At 49.8% G+C, this 22984-nt stretch overlaps 1 protein-coding gene across 3 annotated transcripts in view; it reads left to right on the top strand.

The window, feature by feature from the left end:
* The window catches only part of TLL2 (tolloid like 2), a 145282-nt gene extending 124164 nt beyond the window's left edge, over positions 1-21118 (top strand). The window contains exons 14-21 of one of the 3 annotated variants that reach the window (XM_006061180.4): positions 3345-3470; positions 4192-4352; positions 5006-5186; positions 7069-7194; positions 9250-9377; positions 12236-12449; positions 15536-15786; positions 17814-21118. In XM_006061180.4, coding sequence (XP_006061242.3) covers positions 3345-3470; positions 4192-4352; positions 5006-5186; positions 7069-7194; positions 9250-9377; positions 12236-12449; positions 15536-15786; positions 17814-17948 — 1322 coding nt within the window. In that variant the 3' untranslated portion in view covers positions 17949-21118. Of the gene's footprint in view, positions 1-3341; positions 3471-4191; positions 4353-5005; positions 5187-7068; positions 7195-9249; positions 9378-12235; positions 12450-15535; positions 15787-17813 lie in introns of all 3 variants that reach the window. The other 2 variants (XM_006061179.4, XR_003106211.3) reach the window with 2 other exon arrangements.
* Positions 21119-22984: the final 1866 nt, after the last annotated feature.

Genomic DNA, 22984 nt, shown 5'->3' with positions numbered 1-22984 from the left:
ACCACTTGGAGAAGGCAAAAAAGAGTCAGAATCCCACTCTGTGAAGCTGGTCTCTGGTTCAGCCTCTTCTCCCACCACCCTTCCCTACTCCCCCAAATTTTCCTGGGGTACTTAGTCTTGACCACTATAGCCTAGAGCAAGCACAAGCCTGTTGACTTCAAGTAGGTGCTACTTCAGGCCAGTGGGAGATGATGCAGAGTACACCCAGGCCCACCCCTTCAAGGGCAGGGCCCTAGTACACTTCCATGCCACCCACCCGAGCTGGAGCAGGGGTGGAAATGGCCAAACATCCCATCACCCTTCTAGTCTTCAGGGGAATTATACTCTCTCCCCTTAAGTACAAACCCAACCCACCAGCCTCTTGCCCTCCACGTGGCTAAGGATGCCAGGAGGCTTAGCAGTGGTCCTCCTTTCTTGCCTATGTGTGTCCTGTCCATGGCCACAGCACATTCTGGCAGAGGTCTCCCCCGACCCCGGCCGCCCATCTGGGCCCTTCAACTTGTTCTTGGTTGATGGGCTCTTTCCATGATTCTTTTTATCCCTCCTCCAATGCCCTCCAGCCAGTTTCTTGACTCTGCTGTGCTGCCTTCTTGCCCATCTAGTCTTCCTTCACTGGCCCATCCTTGCTGCCTTTTTCTTCTTTCTGTCCCTATCTCCCGCCCTTCCCCAGGCCCACACTACTCCACTCGGCCCTGACTCAGGGATGTCTGGTTACCTTATCCTTTTCACTACTCCCATCATTGTGTCTCCACCCACTGAAATTTCAAAAGCAACCCTGCTCTTGTCTAGAGCAATAACTACTGTGTACCTAGAGTCTATATGCTGGGTATTTCACAGGCATCATTTTCAATCCCCACAACCCTGAAATCAGGTATTATCCTCATGTTAAAGCTGGAGGAAGGCTCAGAGAGGTCAAATCACCCAGTTTATTGAAGGATGATTCACCTGGTGAATCCAGCCCGGGTCTGTTTGGCTCATGCTAAAGACTGGACTCTTTCTATTTCTCATTATTAATGCTTCTCCTCATTTTATACTTTTTAGTCTAGGAAAGTGCTTTGCCTATTATAAAGTAGTAAATAATTGTAGGATTGTTGCTACGTTAGCATACTTAGTACTTATATTTGTTTGTGACTAGGGGGCTTCCCTGATGGCTCGGTTAGTAAACAATCTGCCTGCAATGCAGGAGACCCTGGTTTGATTCCTGGGTCGGGAAGATCCGCTAGAGGAGGGACAGTATCCTCCAGCCCATCCTGGAGTGGGGATAGGCTACCCACTCCAGTATTCTTGGGCTTCCCTTGTGGCTCAGCTGGTAAAGAATCCGCCTGTAGCTCGGAAGACCTGGGTTTGATCCCTGGGTTGAGAAGATCCCCTGGAGAAGGGAAAGGCTACCCACTCTAGTGTTCCTTCCTGGAGAATTCCATGGACTGTATAGTCCATGGGGTTGCAAAGAATCAAACACAACTGAGCCACTTTCACTTCACAAGGACAACTTCAACCCTTTGCCAACAAGGTGTTCCCTAAACCCAGTTCTCCCTACTGACCAACTTATTTGAGCTTTTGTTGAACCCAAGGACGCATCACTCTTAGAGCCACCACCTAAATCTGCTTCACACTATAGGAAACAATGGGGGATTTACAAACTGTCCTTTACCCAGTGATGAGCCACCAGGTTGATGAGTGTTTTGTGCATCGTGGATCAGGGAGAATGGAAGGAAGTGAGTTTATTTGAGTTGGAATTTTTGAATTGAAAAAAGGAGAATTGACGGTGGAAAGTTTTGCATTTTCTGCAGGACCACTGTGCTAGAAGTTGCCAGGAGTCAGAGTTGTTAACAATTCAAATTTCAAAGAACAAGAAATACTTTTAAAAACAGTGAGAGTTCTATCTCTGGGTGTTTTCCAGCCGGGTCTGAAAAGCTCTTGACCAGAAATCTTATGAAGTGGATCCGTGCTGAGGTGGCGGGACTGGGAATCTTTTCAAGTTTTTATTAACTTGAAAATGTCCTCATTCCTTTTATTTTATGTATGATGTGAGGTCTTGCGAGATTTTGTGAACTCCGTCCTTGCTCTGTTCTTACCTTCCCTGGTATTAGGAAACCAACACTTCTACCCACTCCCCAACCCTTTCTTCCTAGAGTGGGCTCTTGTTGTTTGAAGATCTCTCCGTGTCTCATCGTCCTTTCATGAGACTGCAGCTCTGTTAGGCCACAATATGCATGCTCTTTTTTCTTTTTTTGTAATCTGCATGCTCTTTAGGGCACAAATTGATTACAGAAAATAATGTGTTTTTTTTCCTTTTACATCTGACACTCTTTCTGGAGACATCCGGTGCCTGAGGTTTTTCTTTCCTCATTGGTGCAGGGCTGACAGTCTGGGGTGATTCTCCAGTGAGTTCTGTGTTCTCTCTGTGCACAGCATCCTGCTTGCTGCTCTTTAATTGCCCCCAGACACATCAATGGACACTTGACAGAGCTGAACCCCATCTAACACCCCTGCTAACTCAGTCTCACTGTGGCCTCTTCCTGCAGTTTCTCCTGGGAGCATTGGCTCCCCTAAGAGCCAGTGTTTTCTGTAAATTTGATGATCACCCAGGACACATCTTCAAATTAGTAATAAAAATTTAACTCATAGCCTCCGGCTCTCTTGCTAGAGAATAATTATATCTTAATCTAGGAGTGTGTCTCTTTGTCCCTGTGTGTGTGTATGTGTGTGTGTGTGTGCATCCTCATGCCCACATGCATGCATGGTCAGTTGTGTCTAACTATTTGTGACCCCATGAACTGTAGCCCACCAGGCTCCTCTGTCCATGGAATTCTCCAGGCAAGAATACTGGAGTGGTTTGCCATTTTCTTCTCCAGGGGATCTTCCCAACCCAGGGTTTGAACTCGTGTCTCTTGCATTGGCAGGTGGATTCTTTACCACTGCTCCACCTTGCTCTTGGTCCTTACCCTTTGCTTAATGTCCTGAGAAGTTCCACATCTATGGAGGGAGCCCCAGTTTTATGGCATTGAAGTCGATCATCTTTGGTATGGAAGCTTTGAGATTTATTAAGGTCACAAACGAACACTGCTGATTAAACTCTTCGAAGAGCACAGTTATCCAAGTTATCCAGGCCCGATCGTCTCTCAGAGGAGTCTTGTTTCCTGCTAACAGGTTACTCGCGTGTGCTGTCAAGACTCACTCGCTGCTGAAGCTGCTGCCAGTTTCTGTGGACGGGGAACTCCTTGGAAGGCGGGCAGCAGGAGTGGTTCTTGTTCTTAGAGGGAATCCTGGGGTGTGGACCACAATGGGGAACAGACCTGACAGCTGTTTGATGACTTAACCAGGGTCACCTTCCTCCCCAGCAGAGGTGGATGAGTGTTCCTGGCCAGATCACGGCGGGTGTGAGCAGCGCTGCATGAACACTCTGGGCAGCTACAAGTGCATGTGTGAGCCTGGCTATGAGCTGGCTGCTGACAAGAAGGCCTGTGAAGGTTAGTATTGGACCTGCCGAGCTGGAGTGAGAGGGGATGGGGGACAAGTCTTAGGAGAAGGGGAACAGATGGAGATGGGGCAGCTGGTCGGCTGTGAAGAAACAATTGTGGGGGATGATTCACCTCCTTCCTGGAGGGAAAAACAACTCGATAAGGCCACAAACACGAGATGACTTTATCGGACTCCACCCCAGCAACTGAGCAAATGGAATCATGGAATTTCATTTTCTTCTGTGACCATGTGAAATTCACATGATTATAAAGATGGAAAATGAAAACAAAGAATAAATGTGAGCGCTTCGGTGTGACACAACAAAGAGCGCATTTCATTCATTTCATTCCAACCCGGCTGGAGGTGTCTCCCTTGCCTGCCTGCATGACTCTGCCTGTTCATGGAAGCCAGGGACATCGCATAGCTTGGTGCAAACATTTCTTGGCCCAAGTCATGTGAAGTCCCCAACTATGCCCCTGAGTGAGAGGTAAGCACAAACGCCTCGTCTTCTTTTTAAAAAAGCAGTAAAGACATGTCCTCAACGCCATCCCTCCAAAGCCTCAGTTGAAATAGACCAGAAGAAAGGATGTGAATTAATCAGTTCAGATTGTCTATTTTTTGTTGTTGTTGATGTTATTAAAGAACAGCAGGGCTTATTGCTGCTTGGGGGAAATCGCAGTCACTTGGAACTAAAACCAAATGAATCTTGCTTCTTTTCCTCCCGTGCAGTGGCCTGTGGCGGTTTCATTACCAAGCTGAATGGAACCATCACCAGTCCCGGGTGGCCGAAGGAGTACCCTACGAACAAAAACTGTGTCTGGCAAGTGGTGGCCCCCACTCAGTACCGGATCTCCCTTCAGTTTGAAGTGTTTGAACTGGAAGGCAATGATGTATGTGTCCAGGCTCTGATTGACTGGGGATGCTGTTGGGATGTGACCCAGGGCTGGGAACTGGGGAGGGGATCAGCAGGCAGGGAGGTGGCCTCCAACGGTCGTGGGGTTGTAGCTGGGCAGAATCTGGGGTGTTTGTCGAGGTGATTTCAACTGCACACCCTTGGCAGATGGAGTGCTCTGGTCCTCTCATCACTGATAAATCCAAGGAGAAGCAGGACAAGAGAGGAGGAGGGGGGTCTTGGGAGTGGGAGGTGGTCAGGACAGGTACGTCCCCTGGGGTTAGAATCTGGGGCTTAGTGTCCAGCTGGGAAGAATGGAGGGAGTGAGATGCATCTGGGGACCAGGGTAGCATAAACAGCCCATTCCCTCCCGTGGGCAGTGGTCATGGGATGACTGCATCAGCCAGCCAAGGCCCAGGCAGAGCCCACTGCTGGACAGCAGGTCCAACGTGCCCCCTGTCTGCACCTTGGGCTGGAGGGATCCCAGTGAGAGTTGAGAGGACCCTCCTGCCAGACCCAGTCAAACCCATCTGCTCACCTGGAGGGTGCAGCTCTTAGGAAGGGGGTCCTGCAGGGTGCCAGGATTTGGGGGGAGGGAAGTGGGAGCCCCCGACGGCTCCCCACGGTGCTCCCTTGCTTGGTGCTCCTCAGGTGTGTAAGTATGACTTCGTGGAGGTGCGCAGCGGCCTGTCCCCTGATGCCAGGCTGCACGGCAAGTTCTGCGGCTCTGAGACGCCCGAGGTCATTACCTCACAGAGCAACAACATGCGCGTGGAGTTCAAGTCCGACAACACGGTCTCCAAACGCGGCTTCAGGGCCCACTTCTTCTCAGGTGTGCGGGTTTGGGGGCAAGATCACAGACTGAGGGAGACAGGGTTTTGCAGGCTCCCAGCCTCAGGGCAGCCACCTACCCCTCTCTGTCTGCTGCCCCTGCCCTCACAGTGTCTCTGCCTCGGTCCGGGTTTTATATAGTGGTAGCTATTTCACTTTCACTTTTCACTTTCATGCATTGGAGAAGGAAATGGCAACCCACTCCAGTGTTCTTGCCTGGAGAATCCCAGGGACAGGGGAGCCTGGTGGGCTGCCGTTTATGGAGTCACACAGAGTTGGACACGACTGAAGCGACTTAGCAGCAGCAGCAGCAACAGCTATATTATTATAGGACTGCCGAAACAAATGACCACAGACTAGGTGGCTTAAAACAACAGAAATGTTGTCTCTCACAGCTCTGGGGGCCAGAGGTCTGAAACTGAGGTGTGGGAAAGGCTGGACTCCCCCAAAGGACTTGAAGAAGAGCCTGGCTTGTGTCTTTGTAGCCCCTGGTTCCAGTAATGAAGTGCTGGGTGGTCTTCAGTTCTTTATCTGTTAAGGGTCCTTGAAGGATTCTTGGTTGTCCTCATGGAATCAGAGGCTAAAACACTGAGTGTCTGGTGACATTACAGGCAGCAGGCAGAGGGTTCAGAGTGAAGGGAGACACCTGAGCCCCGAGGTTATCCTTGGGGGAGGGCTGGGAGTGGAGGCTGACCCTCGGTTAGTAGGGGAGGAAGCTGGCTTAGGCAAGGGCTGCACGCTGCTGGCTTGAGGCACAGGAACCACAGCGACGACAGCAGCTGGCGCTTGAGTCCATCCATGATGATATATAAAAACTAACAGTGACGCGGGGACTGGACACTGTTCTAAGTGTTTTTTTCTTATACTAATTCATTTTCTCCTCTCTATGGAGAAACAACCCTATGAGGTAAGGACACCGTGACTAACTCCATTTTACAGGCGAGGTAACTGAGGCATAGAGGTCAAGGACTCCCCAAGGTCACAATAGCTGGAAGCAGAGGAGCAGGGCTGGCGCTGGGCTGTCTGGCTCACGGCTCTCGTGCTTATCTGCTCCGCAGGCATGAGGAGGCATGGAGCTGTGGAATAAGAGCCCGGCCTCCAGGTCGCACCGGCTGCTTGCTCACTGAGCAACCTTGGGCACGTTAGCGGTCTCAGCCTCAGTTTCCCTACCTGTAAAATGGGGACACAGGCACCTCCTCCGAAGGTTGTGTGACGATTAAGTGAGGTAATATAGAGAGTATGTGTTAAGTTGCTTTAGTTGTATCCAGCTGTTTGCAATCCTATGGATTGTAGTCCACCAGGCTTCTCTGTCCAAGGGGTTCTCCAGGCAAGAATACTGGAGTGGGTTGCCATGCCCTTCTCCAGGGGATCTTCCCCACCCAGGGATCGAACCCACATCTCATGTCTCCTGCATTGGATGCAGATTCTTTACCACTAGCGCCACCTCAGAGGCCCAGAGAGTATAGTATAGAGTGATTAGTGTCCACCACATAGTAAATAATTCATGGTAGCTGTCTTTTTATTGTTAATATTATTACTAATATTAGCCTATCCTTTAGGGAGCTCCTTGGTTTGGGTGGGAAGCAGGGGTGGAGACACATGTACACATGAAGTGCTTTAGGAGCATGGGGAATTCAGAATATACAGGGCCAGGTCATGCCCAAGGAATGCTGCCCCACCCTCCCCCTCAGGGAGGAAGAATCAGCGTTGGCGATGATCAGGGAGGCTCCCTGGCAGAGGCTCCTGTTGAGCGGGGGCCCTGGGTTGTGAGGAACGCTCCCAAGTTGGTGGTTCCTGGAGGCTCCTTTTGAGCGGGGCCCTGGGCTGTGAGGCGCGCTCCCATGTCGGTGGTTCCCCTTAGGATAGTCCGTTGATCCCCACAGACAAGGACGAGTGTGCCAAGGACAACGGCGGCTGCCAGCACGAGTGTGTCAACACCTTTGGGAGCTACCTGTGCAGGTGCAGGAACGGCTACCGGCTCCATGAGAACGGGCAGGACTGCAAAGAGGGTGAGGCTGGACCGTGGCCGGGGTCAGAAGTGGGGGGTCACCTTGGCTGCCCGAGTATACCCATGCTCAAGAGCCAGGGGCGCTTCTTCCCCGGTTGGCCAAGCCTGGAAATGAGGCTCAGCTTCTGCCTGCCTTCTCTTCCCAGCCTCCTGCTCATGAGTGAATTCCCCCAGGGTAGTCACTCCTTCAGGGGGCTTGTAGGGGCCCTCAAGTGCTCTTCTACACTTATTGTTGGAAAGAAGTTAAACCCCAGGTTCCAGAATCAGACCCCCAAGGTTTAAATCTTGGCTCCGCTACTTACTAGCTATGTGACCTTGGGCGAGTGACTTAACCTCTCTGAGCCTCAGTTTCCTCTTCTGTTTAAAAAGGACTAAACATACCTCCTTCTTAATGTTTTTATGAGGGTTAAATGAGAGAATGCTTAGCAAGTATTTCATATAGGCTGACACACAGTAAGCACTTGAAATGTCCATAGATATCAGCTATCTCTGTTGTAATCTTATGTACCATGCACGAGTCTAGTAAAACAGAATTTGGGGAAGACTTTGTTCCCTGCTCCATTTGCTCCTGAGAGTCCTTCAGAGCCAGATGGCTTTTGATGTCCAGCCAGTCTGAGAAAGGCCTTCCCTGTGTTCCTACTCCACCCTGCAAAGGGGGTTGAGCATCTCGATAAACACACAGGCCTGCTGGCCGTGGCCCCACCACAAAGCCCTGCATGCATGCACAGCAGGGGAGGGAAGAGGTGAAGACTTCACGCCCCATCTGGGACAAGCACTTCAGACTTAGGGGATTCGGGCTGGCCAGGGCCTCCCTGGAAAATGAGCTAAATAAAGAATTAAAAAATGAGCTCAGACATCTTCCGAAGCCCACCCTCAAGGCCCATGTTCTGACCTGGACACAGGGAGTCACAGGTTGGGTTGAAAGGTGGGTTGGAAGAACTTGGAAGGACTGTCATTCTGAAACTTAAGAAAACGAAAAAAAAGCCACCTTCCTCTAGCCCCTGTGGTGCAGGGGAGGCCAGGAGGATTATAAAGTCAGCTAAGGGTCCATCAGGTGAACGGGATGGGTCCCCATCGGTGGGTGGGGTGTCCAGAAGCAGACACCCTGTGTCTGAACTGTTGCCCTGCTGGCACCTGTTCTCTTCATGGCTACAGGGCAGAGGCAGCAAGGAGGTGGAACCTCCACACAGCCGCCCCCAACCCTGACCTGCCCTCAACTGCCCCCTGCAGCTGCCTCAGCCTGAAGCACCCACAACCTGCAGCCTAGGAGACAGCAGCGGTACCTCCTTGGGGTCCTCTCCTTCCTAATCAGCAATAGCAAAGGCAGTCCTGGCTCCACCCCTGACCAACAGGTCGCTTGCCTTCTCTCAGCTTATTTTCTCAATTAGAAGGTGGAAAGGATTAAATGAGAGGATGCAATCAAAGTGCTTACCACAGCGCTCAACGCAGAGGGAGACATATTCTAGCTATTGGCCAAAACGGTACTTACTGAGCAAGTCGTGGCACCACTCTTTGCAAATTGCATGGTAACCAGGGCAACATCTGTAGCCTCCAATTGAAACTACTTTGGAAACTAAAAGACAGAGGGCATGGTGATGGAGACCTTTGTTAGCACTCGCTGCGCCTTTCACATGGATTATCTCATTTAATCCATGCACTCACCCCCCTCCAAAGGTTGGCACTCCTTTTACAAACAAGGACACCAAGGCTTACAGAAGTTCCCAAAGTCCCCCAGCTTGTATGCAGTGGAACCAGGACTTGAAATGAGGCCCATCTGACCCCAGGGCCTGTGGTCTTAACCAACTCTACCATATTTCCAATGACAACTGCAAAGCAAATAGCAATAGTTAAAAAGCTAACTCCAGGAAGGTAGCAAAGAAAAATACATCAGCAGATCTCTGAGCCGGGGAACCCTTGATTCAGGCCAGCCTCTGCCCCCATGTTCAATGACCATGTGACAAGAGCTCAGGGAGGAGACTCTTCCAGAACACCTCTTCTGCTGCCCACAAGTGAGCTACCTCTCTCTCTCTCACTCTCTCTCTCTGCCTGTCCCCAGCCGGCTGTGTACACAAGATCAGCAGCGCAGAGGGGTCCCTGGTGAGCCCCAACTGGCCTGACAAATACCCAAGCCGGAGGGAGTGCACCTGGAACATCTCTTCAACCGCGGGCCACAGGGTGAAACTCGTGAGTTATTTTCAAAGTCTGTGAACAACCCAGATTTCAGTATCAGACCGACATGGGTCTGGGTCTCTGCCCTGCCTCTTCCCAGCTCTGAAACCTGGTGATGTTAATCAACATTTCTAGGACTCACTTTTGTATTCCGGAAAATGGGGCTGCTGGTAAAACCTACCTCAAGTAGCTGTTGTGCAGATTAAAAAAGAGGGTGTACCTGAAGCCATCAGCACAGGGTGATGGCTGAGCAGCTGTGTAAACAGCATCTGTTCACGGTGGTGTCACTCTGAACTGGCACCCTTTACACAGACCTGAAGTGTTGTTTGTGATTCCATTGTTTGCAGTTATAACATTTTACCAAATGATACATTCTCGAGATATAAAAAAAATATAGTCAGTCAGAGGGTTGGAAAGTGAAAACCAAAGTTCCAGACCCCCATGCTCACTCTAGAAATTACTTTTCTGAACATTTTTTTGTGAATTCTTCCAGAAATTTCTGTGTTTGTGTGCACAGGAAAAAAACATACATCCTTTTCTTGCTCACATTTCTCAAAAGTACTCTATTATTCATATTCCTCTACAACTTACATTTTTCCCATTAACAATGAGTTGGACATGGCTGAGCAACTAAGCACTTTGCACCTCACTGTTGTTAGCCAATTAACAATAGGAGATTAAGTTATGTATGCTAATTCTCTCTTGCATTAAACATATATGTCTTCCAAGCCTCTCTTTGAGCTTCCCTGGTGGCTCAGATGGTAAAGAATCTGCCTGCAATGCAGGCGACCCGGGTTCGATCCCTGGGTTGGGAAGATTCCCTGGAGAAGGAAATGGCAGCCCACTCCAGTATTCTTGCCTGGAAAATCCCATGGACCGCAGAGCCTGGTAGGTTACCGTCCATGGGGCCGCAAACAGTCGGACACGACTGAGCGACTTCACTTTCACTTGGATTAATATATATGAGTGTCCCCTTGACTGGGGCATCGGGGGGTAAAGGCAGGTTCCCTGACCAAGGGTGCTCATGTGGGCACCTCCTATGCATGGCTGTCTCTGTAGTAAGCACTTTCAGTTGCTCTCCTGGGTCAATCAGAAGCCTTGAATCTGGGCGAGGGCGAATTAAAGCGAGTGCATTGGAGAAAGGCTGCCATCTGCTGGACGATGTTCGTCATGGCAACAGGAATCTCTGAAGCGGCGCGGGAATGGAGCCCCCCGGGGTTGGGAACGCGCAATATGCACTCTTGGAACTGGTGCTTCGGTGGAAGGGTCACAAGATTTCAGTAATTGCCCCCAAAGTCTTTTCCTGTTCTCTGCAGTGCTGAAGAACCAAAACAACAGATCACAGTGGCCAGAGTGAGCCCAGACCTCCAGTTTATCTGAGGCTCATACATACGTGCTAGCTCTTAAATATTTCCTTGGGAAGTGGATAGTGGGTATTGATCACACTCTACCGTTTTGCTGCCGCAGAGTGTGAGCTGAATGCTTACCAGGAAGCTGGTGTCTGACTGCATGGGGGCAGCCATAGGGCATCCCATGAACTTTGGGGAGCTCACTGGCCCGCCATCCACCTCCCATTGCCCTGCCCTCCCTGTTACCACCGGCCTCCCTTTCATACTCCTGCCCACATCCCTAGCCCCACTCTCTGGCCCCACCTCCCTGTCTGTAAGTGTGAAGAATCTTTCCCATGTCAAGTGTGTTTAACATCCTTACAAAAGCCAGTGGCCCCTCTATTTCTCCCTCTCTACCTCCATCTCTGACCTGTTGCCCCAGCTCCCTTCGTGTGAACTGAGACGCCTTCCCAGCCCCTCCTGGTAATGTTCTCTCTCCCTCTCTGTCATTTGGTCCAAGTCTTCATTTAAAGTGTCCCCTCTCACCTTGTCCCATGCCCCTGATAGCCACGGGCAGGCCATCATCTGCCCAGAGCCTGAGAAGTCCTACATGTGGAGCTGCAGAGCCCGGCACACAGCCTGAAATTATGAGGTTGCCCTGGCCTGCTTTGGGGGACAGACTTGGGGGGACAAGAAGAAGAGAGGTGGTACAGGCTAGTGATGGTTCAAGTGTGGTCTGGAGTCAGGCTGCCTGGGAGTCAAGTTCAGCTCCGTCCTCTAGCTGTGGGAGCATGCACAGATCCCTTAACCTCCCTAAGACTCATTTTCCCCTTCTGCACACTGGGGCTAATCATAGCCCTTCCCTGACAGCATCATCAGAATTAAGTAACAAAATGCAGGGCTCTGCATGGAAAGCAAACGCTCAACTCAGGCCAGCCTTTCTGACCATGAGCACGTGGAGCAGCGTGCACTTCATAAAAGCACCGTTCACGTCATCTGTGCTCAGGGGGCTGCACAGTGCAGTGCAGAGGTTGAGGGCAGGGGCTCCTGACCTCCTGGTCCTGGCCCAGCTCTGCCAGTGGGTGACCCTTGGGCAAGTTATGCGACAGCTCTGTGCCGCGGTTTCCTCATCTGTAAAGTGGTGGTTATCACGGCAGACACCTCACAAGGTCGTGAGGACTGCTACTTACAAAACACTGAGAACAGTGCCTGGCTCAGAGGAAGCACCTTGGTCTCATGGTTAAGCGAGGGAGACGCCGTGAGACATGACAGAGGAGCACAGACACCAACACGCATTGACACTCTCTGACCCCAGCTGTCTTATCCGCCAAGGGGTCGTGGTGGCAGTGGTTCTCAGGGCTGCTCTGGAGACCAAAAGAGGCCAGGTGGTGACCCTCATCACAAGTGTGACCACCATCGCCATGGGCGCCACGCCCCCCGCACAGCTGGCTGGGCCAGATGTGTGTCCTTCTGTTCCCAGAGAGGGGGCCTGCACCCACCTCAGCTGAAAGGACCTGGGCTCACTCGCTGCTCTTTCACCCCTAGACATTTAATGAATTCGAGATCGAGCAGCACCAGGAATGTGCCTATGACCACCTGGAACTGTACGACGGGCCTGACAGCCAGGCCCCCGTCCTCGGCCGTTTCTGCGGCAGCAAGAAGCCGGACCCTGTGGTGGCCTCGGGCAGCAGCCTGTTTCTCCGGTTCTATTCGGATGCCTCGGTGCAGAGGAGAGGATTCCAGGCTGTGCACAGCACAGGTGCGTGGGCTGGGGCCCTGGCCTTCAGCTAATCCCCATGTGGACCCAAGATAGATGACTGATGAAGGCAGGGAAAGGACCGCCTTTAATTCTGATTATTGTGGGGACGGGAGGTGTGTGATGACGTGCCCCGTTTAAAATGAAACATGAACAGCCATGGGGGGAGGGTTATAGCAACCTATTAAGTGAGCAACCGTTTTTCGGTGCCAAACTTCCTACGTCTCTTCCTTTCTTCCTCCTTCCCTCCTTTTAAACTTTTATTTGTAATTTTGCTGTTTTGTGAAACCCTGGGTCTGGGTGCTGAATGGTGGAAAGAAGTCCTCTGTACCCCCCCAAGAAGCAGTTCCAAAAAACGAAGTGTTTCTGCTTCCCGTTATTTTTCTCACTTGAAATAAACAGCCTTAATCAGCCCTTTGAAGGAAAATGTTTATGCTTATAACTTACATTATTTACCATGCTAAACAGAAGAAAGTCAGTAAGAACACTGGCTCTGCTCTTTAGCCACTTAAAGGATACAGCCTGGGACTTGTTGTTCAGTCACTAAGTCGTGTCCGACTCTTTGTGACTACTCTTTGCAGCACGACAGGCTTCCCTGTCCTTCACCATCTCTGGGAGCTTGCTCAAACTCACGTCCATGGAGTTGTTGATGCCATCAACCATCTCATCCTCTGTCACCCCCTTCTCCTGCCCTCATACAGCCCGGGACTAGAATCCGTGAAGCAACCTTGACTTTCTGATCCCCGCCCTCTGACAAAGCAGCGGCAGTGAGGCTCACTCAGAGCTTGCGATCATGATCGTGATCTCTGTGAGGTTTTCTGATCCCTTTAACAGCCCCTCCTCCCAGTTTTTTCCTAGAGCCAGAAAATATGAATCACATGAGACAAAGCAACAGCCAGCATCTTCGAAGCCTGGCTGACCCTGGCCGCAAACTCCCCACTGTTCACGGCTGCATCACCACTCCCCTGGTGATGTTTTAAAGCCACTGACTAGTGACTTCACCCTCTTGTCCCTGCAGACTGAGTGTGGGTCCTCAGGGTGGGTCAGGGTCCTGCAGGAAACAGGGGCACAACTCAGGTGGAGTCATTATTTGAGAAGCTACTAAGGGACCGTTTACAGAGGGGTGGACAGGATGTGGGGACACCACAGGGGCTGTGCAGCAACCATGGCTAAGATGCAAGGCTGTCACTCCCCTCGGTCTCGACGACAGAGGTAGGGGATCAGTTCCTGAAGCCTAGAGACAAAAGCAGGCAAGCAGAGGGCCCCCAAACAGGAGCTGTGACATGCAGTCAAAGGACACAGCCTGTGGTGACCAGGCAAGGAGGGGCCTGGGACTAGTGCCTGACCTCTCTCTTCCCTGATCTGCTAGTGCTGGCTGTGGCCAGATCAGGGAGCCAAGGGGCTCGTCCATGTAGACCCAGAGGTCTGTCTCCAGGGGCCAGGGCAGGTGGGAAGAGGAGAGGAGATCTGGCAGGATGGGTGGGAGGCATCCTACCCTGCTCAGCCCTCATTTCATTGCCAGCCACATCTCAAGAATTTGAAATTTTCCAAAGACAGCTCAGACCTGGAAGAAAATCTAAGCCAGAGCACACTCGGGGCTGAGAGTTGGCAGTCGGACAGGACTGGGGCCAGGCTGGATGTGGAGGTCCAGCCGGGGGTGGGTGGGCAAGGGGGGCAGGGACCTCGGGGCAAGGTGAACGTTACCGCACAGTATGGAAGGCACACCATGGGGAGGAGGCAGGGAGCACACTAAGAACTGCAGTGGGGGAATTTACCTGCAAAATTCCGTCACTCTCTAATGGCCCATCACTCTCATGTACATATTTTTATCATGTGTTATGTAGGATGGGCTCAGGCCAACCAGAGTTACCATCCTAGTAAAAAATAGAAGCTAAAGCTACAGAATACAAGTCCAAAGTTTGAGGCATAGCTCACCTGTAACACCCGCAGAAGGTTTTTGAAAGCTAGCCTGTGGCCAGGCTCTCAAATGCAGGTGCTGCTGCTGCTGCTTGGTCGCGTCCAACTCTTTGGGACCCTATGGGCTGTAGCTCACCAGGTTCCTCTGTCCATGGTGATTCTCCAGGCAGGAACACTGGAGAAGGTTGCCATGCCCTCCTCCACCGTCTGGACCATCAGGAAAGCCCAGCAATACTGGAGTGGGTAGACTACCCCTTCTCCAGGGGATGGGGATCTTCCAGGAATCGACCCAGGAATAGAACCGGGGTCTCCCGCTTTGGGGGCAGATACTTTACCAGCGGAACTATCAGGGAAGCCCAGATACAGGTGCAATCCAGACCTATTCTGAGGTTTCAGGTTTGAGCCCTCACCAGCAGTTTTGAACCCACTCCAGTGTTCTTGCCTGGAGAATCCCAGGGACAGCGGAGCCTGGTGGGCTGCGGTCAATGGGGTCGCACAAAGTCAGACACGACTGAAGTGACTTAGCAGCAGCAGCAGTTTTGATGCGCTTTTGCCGCCCTCTGCTGGCAAAAATAACAGATTACGGTAAATCTGTCGTCAGGAGTGAGCCCTTTTCAGATGCTTCCAGACAACAAAGTGGTAAAGATCCAACCACATCCCGGCGACCAGTAGGGCAAACCATCCCTTGGCCCTGTATATCCATAACTGGAGAGAAGGAAAGGCTTTTTATTATGGCATCTCTGGTGTTCCCCGAGGCTCCCTATAGCCCAATCTGGGAACATAGGTCCTGGGTGTGTATGTAAGGGCTAATTTGGATTCCCCAGCGAACCTTGGAAACTTCTGGATCTCTTTTACTTCTCTGTAAAATGGGTTTTTTTGGAGGAGGAAATGGCAACCCACTCCAGTATTCTTGCCTGGAAAATTCCATGGACAGAGGAACCTGACAGGCTACAGTCCATGGGTTGCAAAGAGTCGGACACGACTGAGCGACTAACAAAATGGGGTGATGAAACTTGCTTAGCCTTTCGCACAGAGCAAACACTAGGCTTTGTAGAGAAAACGGGCCTGTACAGCGGGTGTGAAGAGAGACGGGGTTGCTGGGGGTGGGGTGTGCAGCGCAGAGCGTGCCCTCTCTGTGCCGAGGGGGCATCGCGCTTCTCTCTCTGCTCCAGAGTGTGGGGGCAGGCTGAAGGCCGAAGTGCAGACCAAAGAGCTCTATTCCCATGCCCAGTTTGGGGACAACAACTACCCGAGCCAGGCCCGCTGCGACTGGGTGATCATGGCGGAGGACGGCTACGGCGTGGAGTTGATCTTCCGCACGTTTGAGGTCGAGGAGGAAGCCGACTGCGGCTACGACTACATGGAGGCGTTCGACGGCTACGACAGCACGGCGCCCAGGCTCGGCCGCTTCTGCGGCTCCGGGGTGAGTCCTGGGGATGCTGGGGTGGTGGTAGGCGGTCACTGCGGGGACCCAGAGCATGAACTGAGCGGTCAGACACACGTGGGTCACAGCCCTGGCGGCCCCTGCGGCTGCTTAGGGCACCAGGCAGGAGGCCCGTCCTGCTGGAGCAGAGGGAAACCCGGAGGGTAGCTGGAGAGGAGGCTGGGAGGTAAGGGGGACTAGGTCAGGAAGGCCTAATGCAGAGGCCAGCTAGGGAAGAGCATCTTCCTTTTAGGGCTGCCTTTTTGCAGACTGGGCTTCCCTGTAGCTCAGCTGATAAAGAATCCGCCTGTAATGCAGGAGACCCCGGTTTGATTCCTGGGTGGGAAAGATCCCCTGGAGAAGGGATAGGCTACCCATTCCAGTATTCTGGTGGCTCAGCTACCCACTCCAGTATTCTGGCCTGGAGAATTTCATGGATTGCATAGTCCATGGGGTCACAAAGAGTCCCACGCAACTTTCACTTCACTTTTGCAGAGGGTTTGTCTTACTTTTGCAGAGGGTTTGTCTCCTCACACCCCCATTTTTATTTAGCCTTCAGGTCTTTTTAAAAAAAAATATTTTAATTATCCTCTTGTGTATTCCATATACTCCCAATTCTCTCTCCCAGTAGAAACCAAATGCTTATACAAATTACGAATCACTGTTTTAACTATAAAAATTAGTTATGTTCAAGGTCATTATGATTGTTTTCATTATCATCTTTTTCCTGGGCCACCTCCTCAGGACAGGGCAGGCCTGTTCTCATCACTATTTCCCCAGCACCTGCCATAGGGCCTGGCACTGAGTTGGTGCTCAGTGAGAGCATAGACCAGTTCAGTGTCCTGGTCCTCCTCCATCTGCATCACACTCCCCACACTGGGCTCCCAGCTCTGTCTTTTCCTTCACCTGCAGAGCTGATCGCTCAAGCCTCTTTGCAACTGGCCGAACTTACAATAAAATCATTTTGGAGTCATTAATGCATGTGGTAAACAGAACCTCAAACTGGCCTTTGTATGGATCTTTGAATAATTTCCCTTCATCTTCTCTCACCCTCCAAAAGAAAAAGGATGACACAGTGTGGCTTAGCCGATGCAGGCCTTTGAGAGATAAAGGCTTTCAAACTGTGGGGTCCACACGTGGAGGAGAACTTTGAAGGGTCCTGAGCAGTGAAATATACAGGAAGCCCAGTTTGGTTCCATTAGAATCTGGCAGATTGCAGCCTGGGATCCTGGCTTCCTTTCACCTACCACCTGGCGAAACCTTTCTGTCAGACGTAGCAACTCCATCCCACATTTTGTCCTTGGACAAGACAGAGGCCTCAATAATGGTCTTTGTCTTAGATCTCCTGGGAGAACTTCACAGCGATGACCCTAATGCTGGGTGATTCATGATATACACTTTATAGTCAGAAGACCTGAGGTTGGGGACTATTGAGTTGTGAACTAGATTTTCAACTAGATTTTCAAGCATAGAATGGAGATAGTGCCTACCTTATAAAGCTGCTGTAACTTTACATGAGATGAAATCTGAAAATCCTTCAGCATGTGTGTGTGTTAGTCACTCAGTCACGTCCAACTCTTTGCTACCCCGTGGACTGTAGCCCGCCAGGCTCCTCTGTCCATGGGATTCTCCAGGCAAGAGTACTGTAGTGGGTTGCCATTCCCTTCTCCAGGGAATCTTGGAGGGATCAAACCCAGGTCTCCTGCATTATAGGAGATTCTTTACCATCTGAGCCACCAGGGAAGCCCTGAAAGTGCTTAGGTGCACTTAATTAACTGATGCACTTAATAATAATAGATTCTGTAAGAGCTGTGCGTTTAGAATTGTCTTTGGAAAAGTAGAGCTGGGACAGGGGGGTGGGGGTGCTCTTGAGAGCAGAATTTGAAAAGCTTTTCTTTGAAAAAACAGCTTGTTTTGATGCCCTTCAGTGTCTCTCCTGTGTCTTTGTCTCATCCTCCTTATTTTAATATTCTAACCACAGCCAACTGGCTTAAAGTCCCCCTGGTTTTCCTTTCTCCCCGCCTCAGCCATTGGAAGAAATCTACTCTGCAGGGGATTCTCTGATGATTCGATTCCACACTGATGACACCATTAACAAGAAAGGCTTTCATGCCCGGTATACCAGTACCAAGTTCCAGGATGCCCTACACATGAAGAAATAATGTTGTTCTTGAAAAACAGGAACTGAGAATGTTTTTATAACAATAGCACCTTGTGAATCTGCCCTAAAGCAGTGTACAGTATTATTCTCAAACAAAAACTCAAAATCTAGCCTTGGAAGTGTGTGTATCTGATGAATTTGGCTGATCTGGCCAGAACAAGGAGGGGAGAAGATATTTCTTTGATTCCAGCCTCGGTGTTACCAATCATGCAGCTTTAAAGATTAAGATTTGATGTCACTGGCTATTTAAGCGTTGCCTGTTTGTCTCCTTGCCCTTTGCCCCTATGAGGCAGAAGCCTACCCTTGGGTGACTCTGTTTCTGGATGTGCTTCCTTACGTGTAAGGACACAGGCTGACTGTGTCTTGGGAGTCGGGGCATCTTCCGTCAGCGCTAGGCAATGAGGATAAAAGACTGGCCATAGCTCACGTGTTCCTCACAGCTTTGGCTGGAGACATTAACTCTCTGCCAGGGACACATCACCCAAGAAGCCCAAGAATATGGGCATTGGGACTAAAACAGGCATTGCAGCAAGCATCATGCAGAGGAAGCTGGTGTTTGAGGATCACTGTCACATAGCAAGGAGACCCCCAACTTGTCCTCTGTGTCTTCAGCTCTCCTTGCTCATGTTGGGTTTTCCCTATCCCTAATTGCATTAAGGGTCCAAGGCATCTGCTGTGACTTCAGCAGAACAGTTGCTGGTGAGAGTCCCTAGTCTTCCGAAAAGAAGACGTCCTGACTTGTCCTCCTGCCCTCGCTGACTTGGAGAAGACTCCACGTGGCCTTGGGATTCCATGGGCCAATAATATCTCTTTTTCCAGCTTTGGAGGCCCTTGCTGTGGTTGACTTCCACTCTTGACAACCAATTCCAACTGTATTTGCAAAACGTGCAAAGACATCTTATGGGGGACCATTCAGGTCCCTCATGAGCATCAGTGAAAACTGGTTAATTATAAGTTATGTAAGAATCAACACTTTGTGGAACAAGTCTACCTGTGACTAACTTCCTGAAGCTGGTTGGGTTAAAGAGTGCATTGGTAACACTCAAGACTAACCAGCATTCAGTCACCAACTTTCAATTAGAATTCATCACAATTGGCACTCGCTTTGGAGAAGTGGAGAGGATGTTGTTTACATAATTTTAGAACCTCTAGGTGTACTTTAAACAGTGAGGTAGTTTTGAATGGCATTTCATTAAGGCATCTATGGGCATTATGAGCTAAAAGCTGTGGTATGTTAGCTTTAAAAAAGAGTATTTATGTTGGAATAATTTTAAAATAATGTTTACATAGCCGTAAGTCCTGTGTGGTTGCTATTGAACACAGGATTGCACACGAGAAGATTTTTGGTGAGAGTTGAAATTGCTCCCCAGCACCAGAATTCCTTGGGGACGAATCAACATCATTCGAAACAAAATATTTGCAAAACATTTAAAGGTGATATTTTTGAAAATCAGAATATGGCCCCAAAGGACTATGTTTACTTAAAAAGATTGCTGGGACTTAAAATAAAAAGACATAAAAAAATAAGAATACAAGAAAGGTAGAAAAAAATGCATGGGAATATTTTTTCCTTAAAACAGAAAAAAATCAAAGTATTATTATTAATTATAATATATGTCTGTATATATGTATGTATGTAAAGGATCAACTGTCAGAGCCTTAATCAGTGCAGTGTGATAAATGCTGACCCATAGGCTTGACTGAATAGGCCCTCCTGGACCGGCCTTGTGTTTTATGGGTCTACTTTTACCAAGCCTTTCTTGGCCTTTCTTGGCCCTGGAGGGAGGTTCAACCTGCATTCTTATATTGCGATCTTTCACAGCCCCTGTCCCGGAGGATCTTTGATTCAGCACTTGGAACAGCTTGTTATGTGGTTCGGGTCTTACCCGCCTCATACGGTGGATTCCATTTCTCTGATTTTTTGTTTGGGGGCTTTTATTTTGTCCCATCTGATCTTCAAAGTTGACACCAAAATCAGGATGCAGAAGGTGGCTGTTAAGGGTCTCTCGCTGAGGACTTGAAAATTCTGTAGTTTCAGCCTTTAGAAGTCTGAATAAGATTGATGAATTCCCTGGAAAAGTGAGAGGGAGTCAGAAACAGAGTCAGCTCTGCCTCTGTCTTTGCTGCTCTCGTGAAACAATGGTACTTGTTTTTCTCTCTCTAGTATGATTTCAAAAACACACAGCTTCAACCATTATCAACCTGTGGCCAATTGGAAACAATGAGACGCTTATGAAAACCTTTCTTTAGGCCTTCTGTGAGTGACGTATTCCCAGAAAAGACAAGCTCTGATTCAGCTGGGGCTGGCCAGACAGCTTCCCTGGAAGCTCAGATTCACGGAACATACACACAGCGCAGGTTCTGCAAAGAACTGAACAGATGGCTTCACGAGAGAAAGTCCACTCAGCAGAAAGACCCAGGCCCCTGCCTTGGCTCTTCCAAATGCTCAGTGACCTTTCTGTACACATCCCACGGGACATTACCTCTGCCTGCTTTGTCCTTGGGGCTGTTGCAAAGCTCCAAGCAGGTTGACTTCAACTCAGAGAATTCTCTTGATGACCTGGTGAAACATTTGGGGTCCAGGTCTTCAGCCTGATCGAATTCTAGTGTCATCTGGTCTAGCAAATGCTAGAACCTGGATCCCAGGGCGGGGTGAGGATCTGGAATTAACTTCAGCCTGTGGAATTTCTCCAACCAGAGAAGGAGGCTGTGCATTGATTCACCATAAGACGGTTTTCCGGTTTTCCTCTAAAGTTAAGTTTTATGTTACTCATGAAATGCTCAACCTGGTTACATCATGTGTAAAATCTTGTTAACTAGCAAATCACCCTGGGGTTTGCCATCAATCTGGTCCATTTGATAAATCTCAGATAATTCGTGGTATTGTCATTGTTCAATGTGTGAACAAGTGTTCCCTAGGCTTTGGCAGATGGTTTTCAAGTTTCCTTTGTAGACTGAACTTCTGAAAAATAATCCCAAATGCCTAGAAGATTTCTTTAAAAAAAAAAAAAAGAAAGAAAAACCGTTTAGAGGATTATCTATAAATATACTGTATTTTTTATCTTGTGTAATTGTACGTTTCATGAAATGTCAGTTTCAAAAAGAAAGTGGAAAGGAGCTAACATATGTCTAGAAAGAATTGTTTCATTAAAGAATGTGGATTTATCGACATGTCCTGGGTTTGTATGACAAGTTCAGTCCTCTTGGTGATCTTTTTCTCCAATATCACAGGAACTTGGGAAGCATGTACAAAAAGGGGGGCCTTCTCTCTGGCCTTCTATGATCTGGTGAATACCCAGAGCCTGGCTCCAGAACAGGGCTCCTATTGGACCCAGAAAGTCACGAGCAAAGCTGAAGAGGGCTTCAAAGTCGCCCCCCTTCTTGGACCCAGACAGGCTGGAAATCTAACAACATGAACATCGAGGAGATGGTTTCTACTATAACCACGCTGGCTTAGGCGTGGTAGCCATCTTCCCTTTGTCCCCCAGAAATTCTCCATCTGGTTTTGAGCCTGAGGACCACATGTGGCCTCTAAAACTGAAGGTCACAGTTCTTATAAGAGGGCTTTCTTACAAGTGGCAATTGTGGTTTTGGTCTTTTGGGACCTTGTTCATGATTTGCCCCAGCTGCCCATGCACACGGTTATTTTTAGTTCCTTATAGTTTCTTTGTGTTTGGTTGCATTTGGTTGCTCAAGGAGACATTTGTCCAGGTGCAAGCAAGCAGTGTAACAAGGGGTCCCAGGTCCCAGACCCCCTGGCTCAAGACACATCAGATTCTCCTCCTGAAACTAGAGTCCTGATCAAGGGGCGAGAGGGCTGAGCTTCTTCAGGGCTGGTTTTCCCTGGGAGGATGTCCTGAGAGCACCATCTAGGAGTTCTTGCTGCTGAAGCCTCAGGAGTGACCCAGAGCCGGGGTCCCCGACCTCTCTTCTTTCTGTTGGCATCCCTACACCCACCCAACCAATTTCATTTCTTCTTAAATTAAAGATTAGGCATCTGAAAAAAAATTGGACTTCTCTTTTGATGCTATGACTGGAAAACCATGACTGACCCAGACTCTTAGGCCAGAGCACCCATTCACTGACTTTCTTAGCAGTTCTTCCAAAGAAGTAACATGTCCATTGGAGAACAAGTTGGTGATCAGTGGATGCAAAGCAAAGACAGAGTTAAAAAGGCCCTTGCTGGCCTTGTCCATCCGCAGACAGCTTAGCCAGAGGGGGCAGGGCCACCAACGCCAGTTCCTTGGTCCAGATCTCTGGTCCGGGTGCGATTTCATGCCTACCAAGCAAAGATAGAACACACTTTGTACCAGTTGTGCTGATTTAAATAGTAACCTGTATTGTAAACATGGTGTCTCTACTTTATAGATTGAGACAGAGATTGGAAGAAGTTACTTCACTTGCCTAAGACCACACAGGGTCCAGAAATGTGGTCAAGGCATTCCAAACAGGGGTCTCTGAGCTGCATTGTCTCCCTGACTTCTGGGCGCCAGTGATTCAGTTTAAGCCTCACTGAGACTTGGGGACCTGAAGCCCCATGAAGCAAAGGCCACGCTGGTCTTGTTAAGCAAGGCATCCAGTGCCTGGATCCTCACACCCCATTTTCCAGGATCATCTGCCTGAACAGATGGTGTCTCCACCCCTGTTAGTTATATCCCAACCCCAGGCATTGGCTTTCTTCCCATCTCCCCCTCCCCCTCTTCCCTCCCCCCTGCACGTTTCTTCCATCATCAAGTCTCACTGCCTCTGCTTCCTCAGTAAGCCACAGCCTCTCACTGCTCTCCATTGCCACTGCTCTCATCCCAGGGCAGCCAGTGTCACCGCTCACGTGGACTCTGCGAACCAGAGTCTGGGTTCACCCTTGTATGCCTTGGAATCCAGGCAGTGCAGGTAATCATTGTCAGCCCCACTTAGGTCATCGTCTCCTCAAAACCCTGAAAGTCTTCCCTTTGCTGCACTGTGGAAATCTTACTATGCCCTGCTGCTCACATCACAGGCCCCAAACTCACTCTGCTTTTAACCTCCAGGTTTTCCAGG

This window comes from Bubalus bubalis, chromosome 23 (assembly GCF_019923935.1).
Source record: "Bubalus bubalis isolate 160015118507 breed Murrah chromosome 23, NDDB_SH_1, whole genome shotgun sequence".
Lineage (NCBI taxonomy): Eukaryota > Metazoa > Chordata > Mammalia > Artiodactyla > Bovidae > Bubalus > Bubalus bubalis.
The sequence above is the reverse complement of the archived record's forward strand: the minus strand, read 5'-3'. Positions and strand labels throughout refer to the sequence as shown.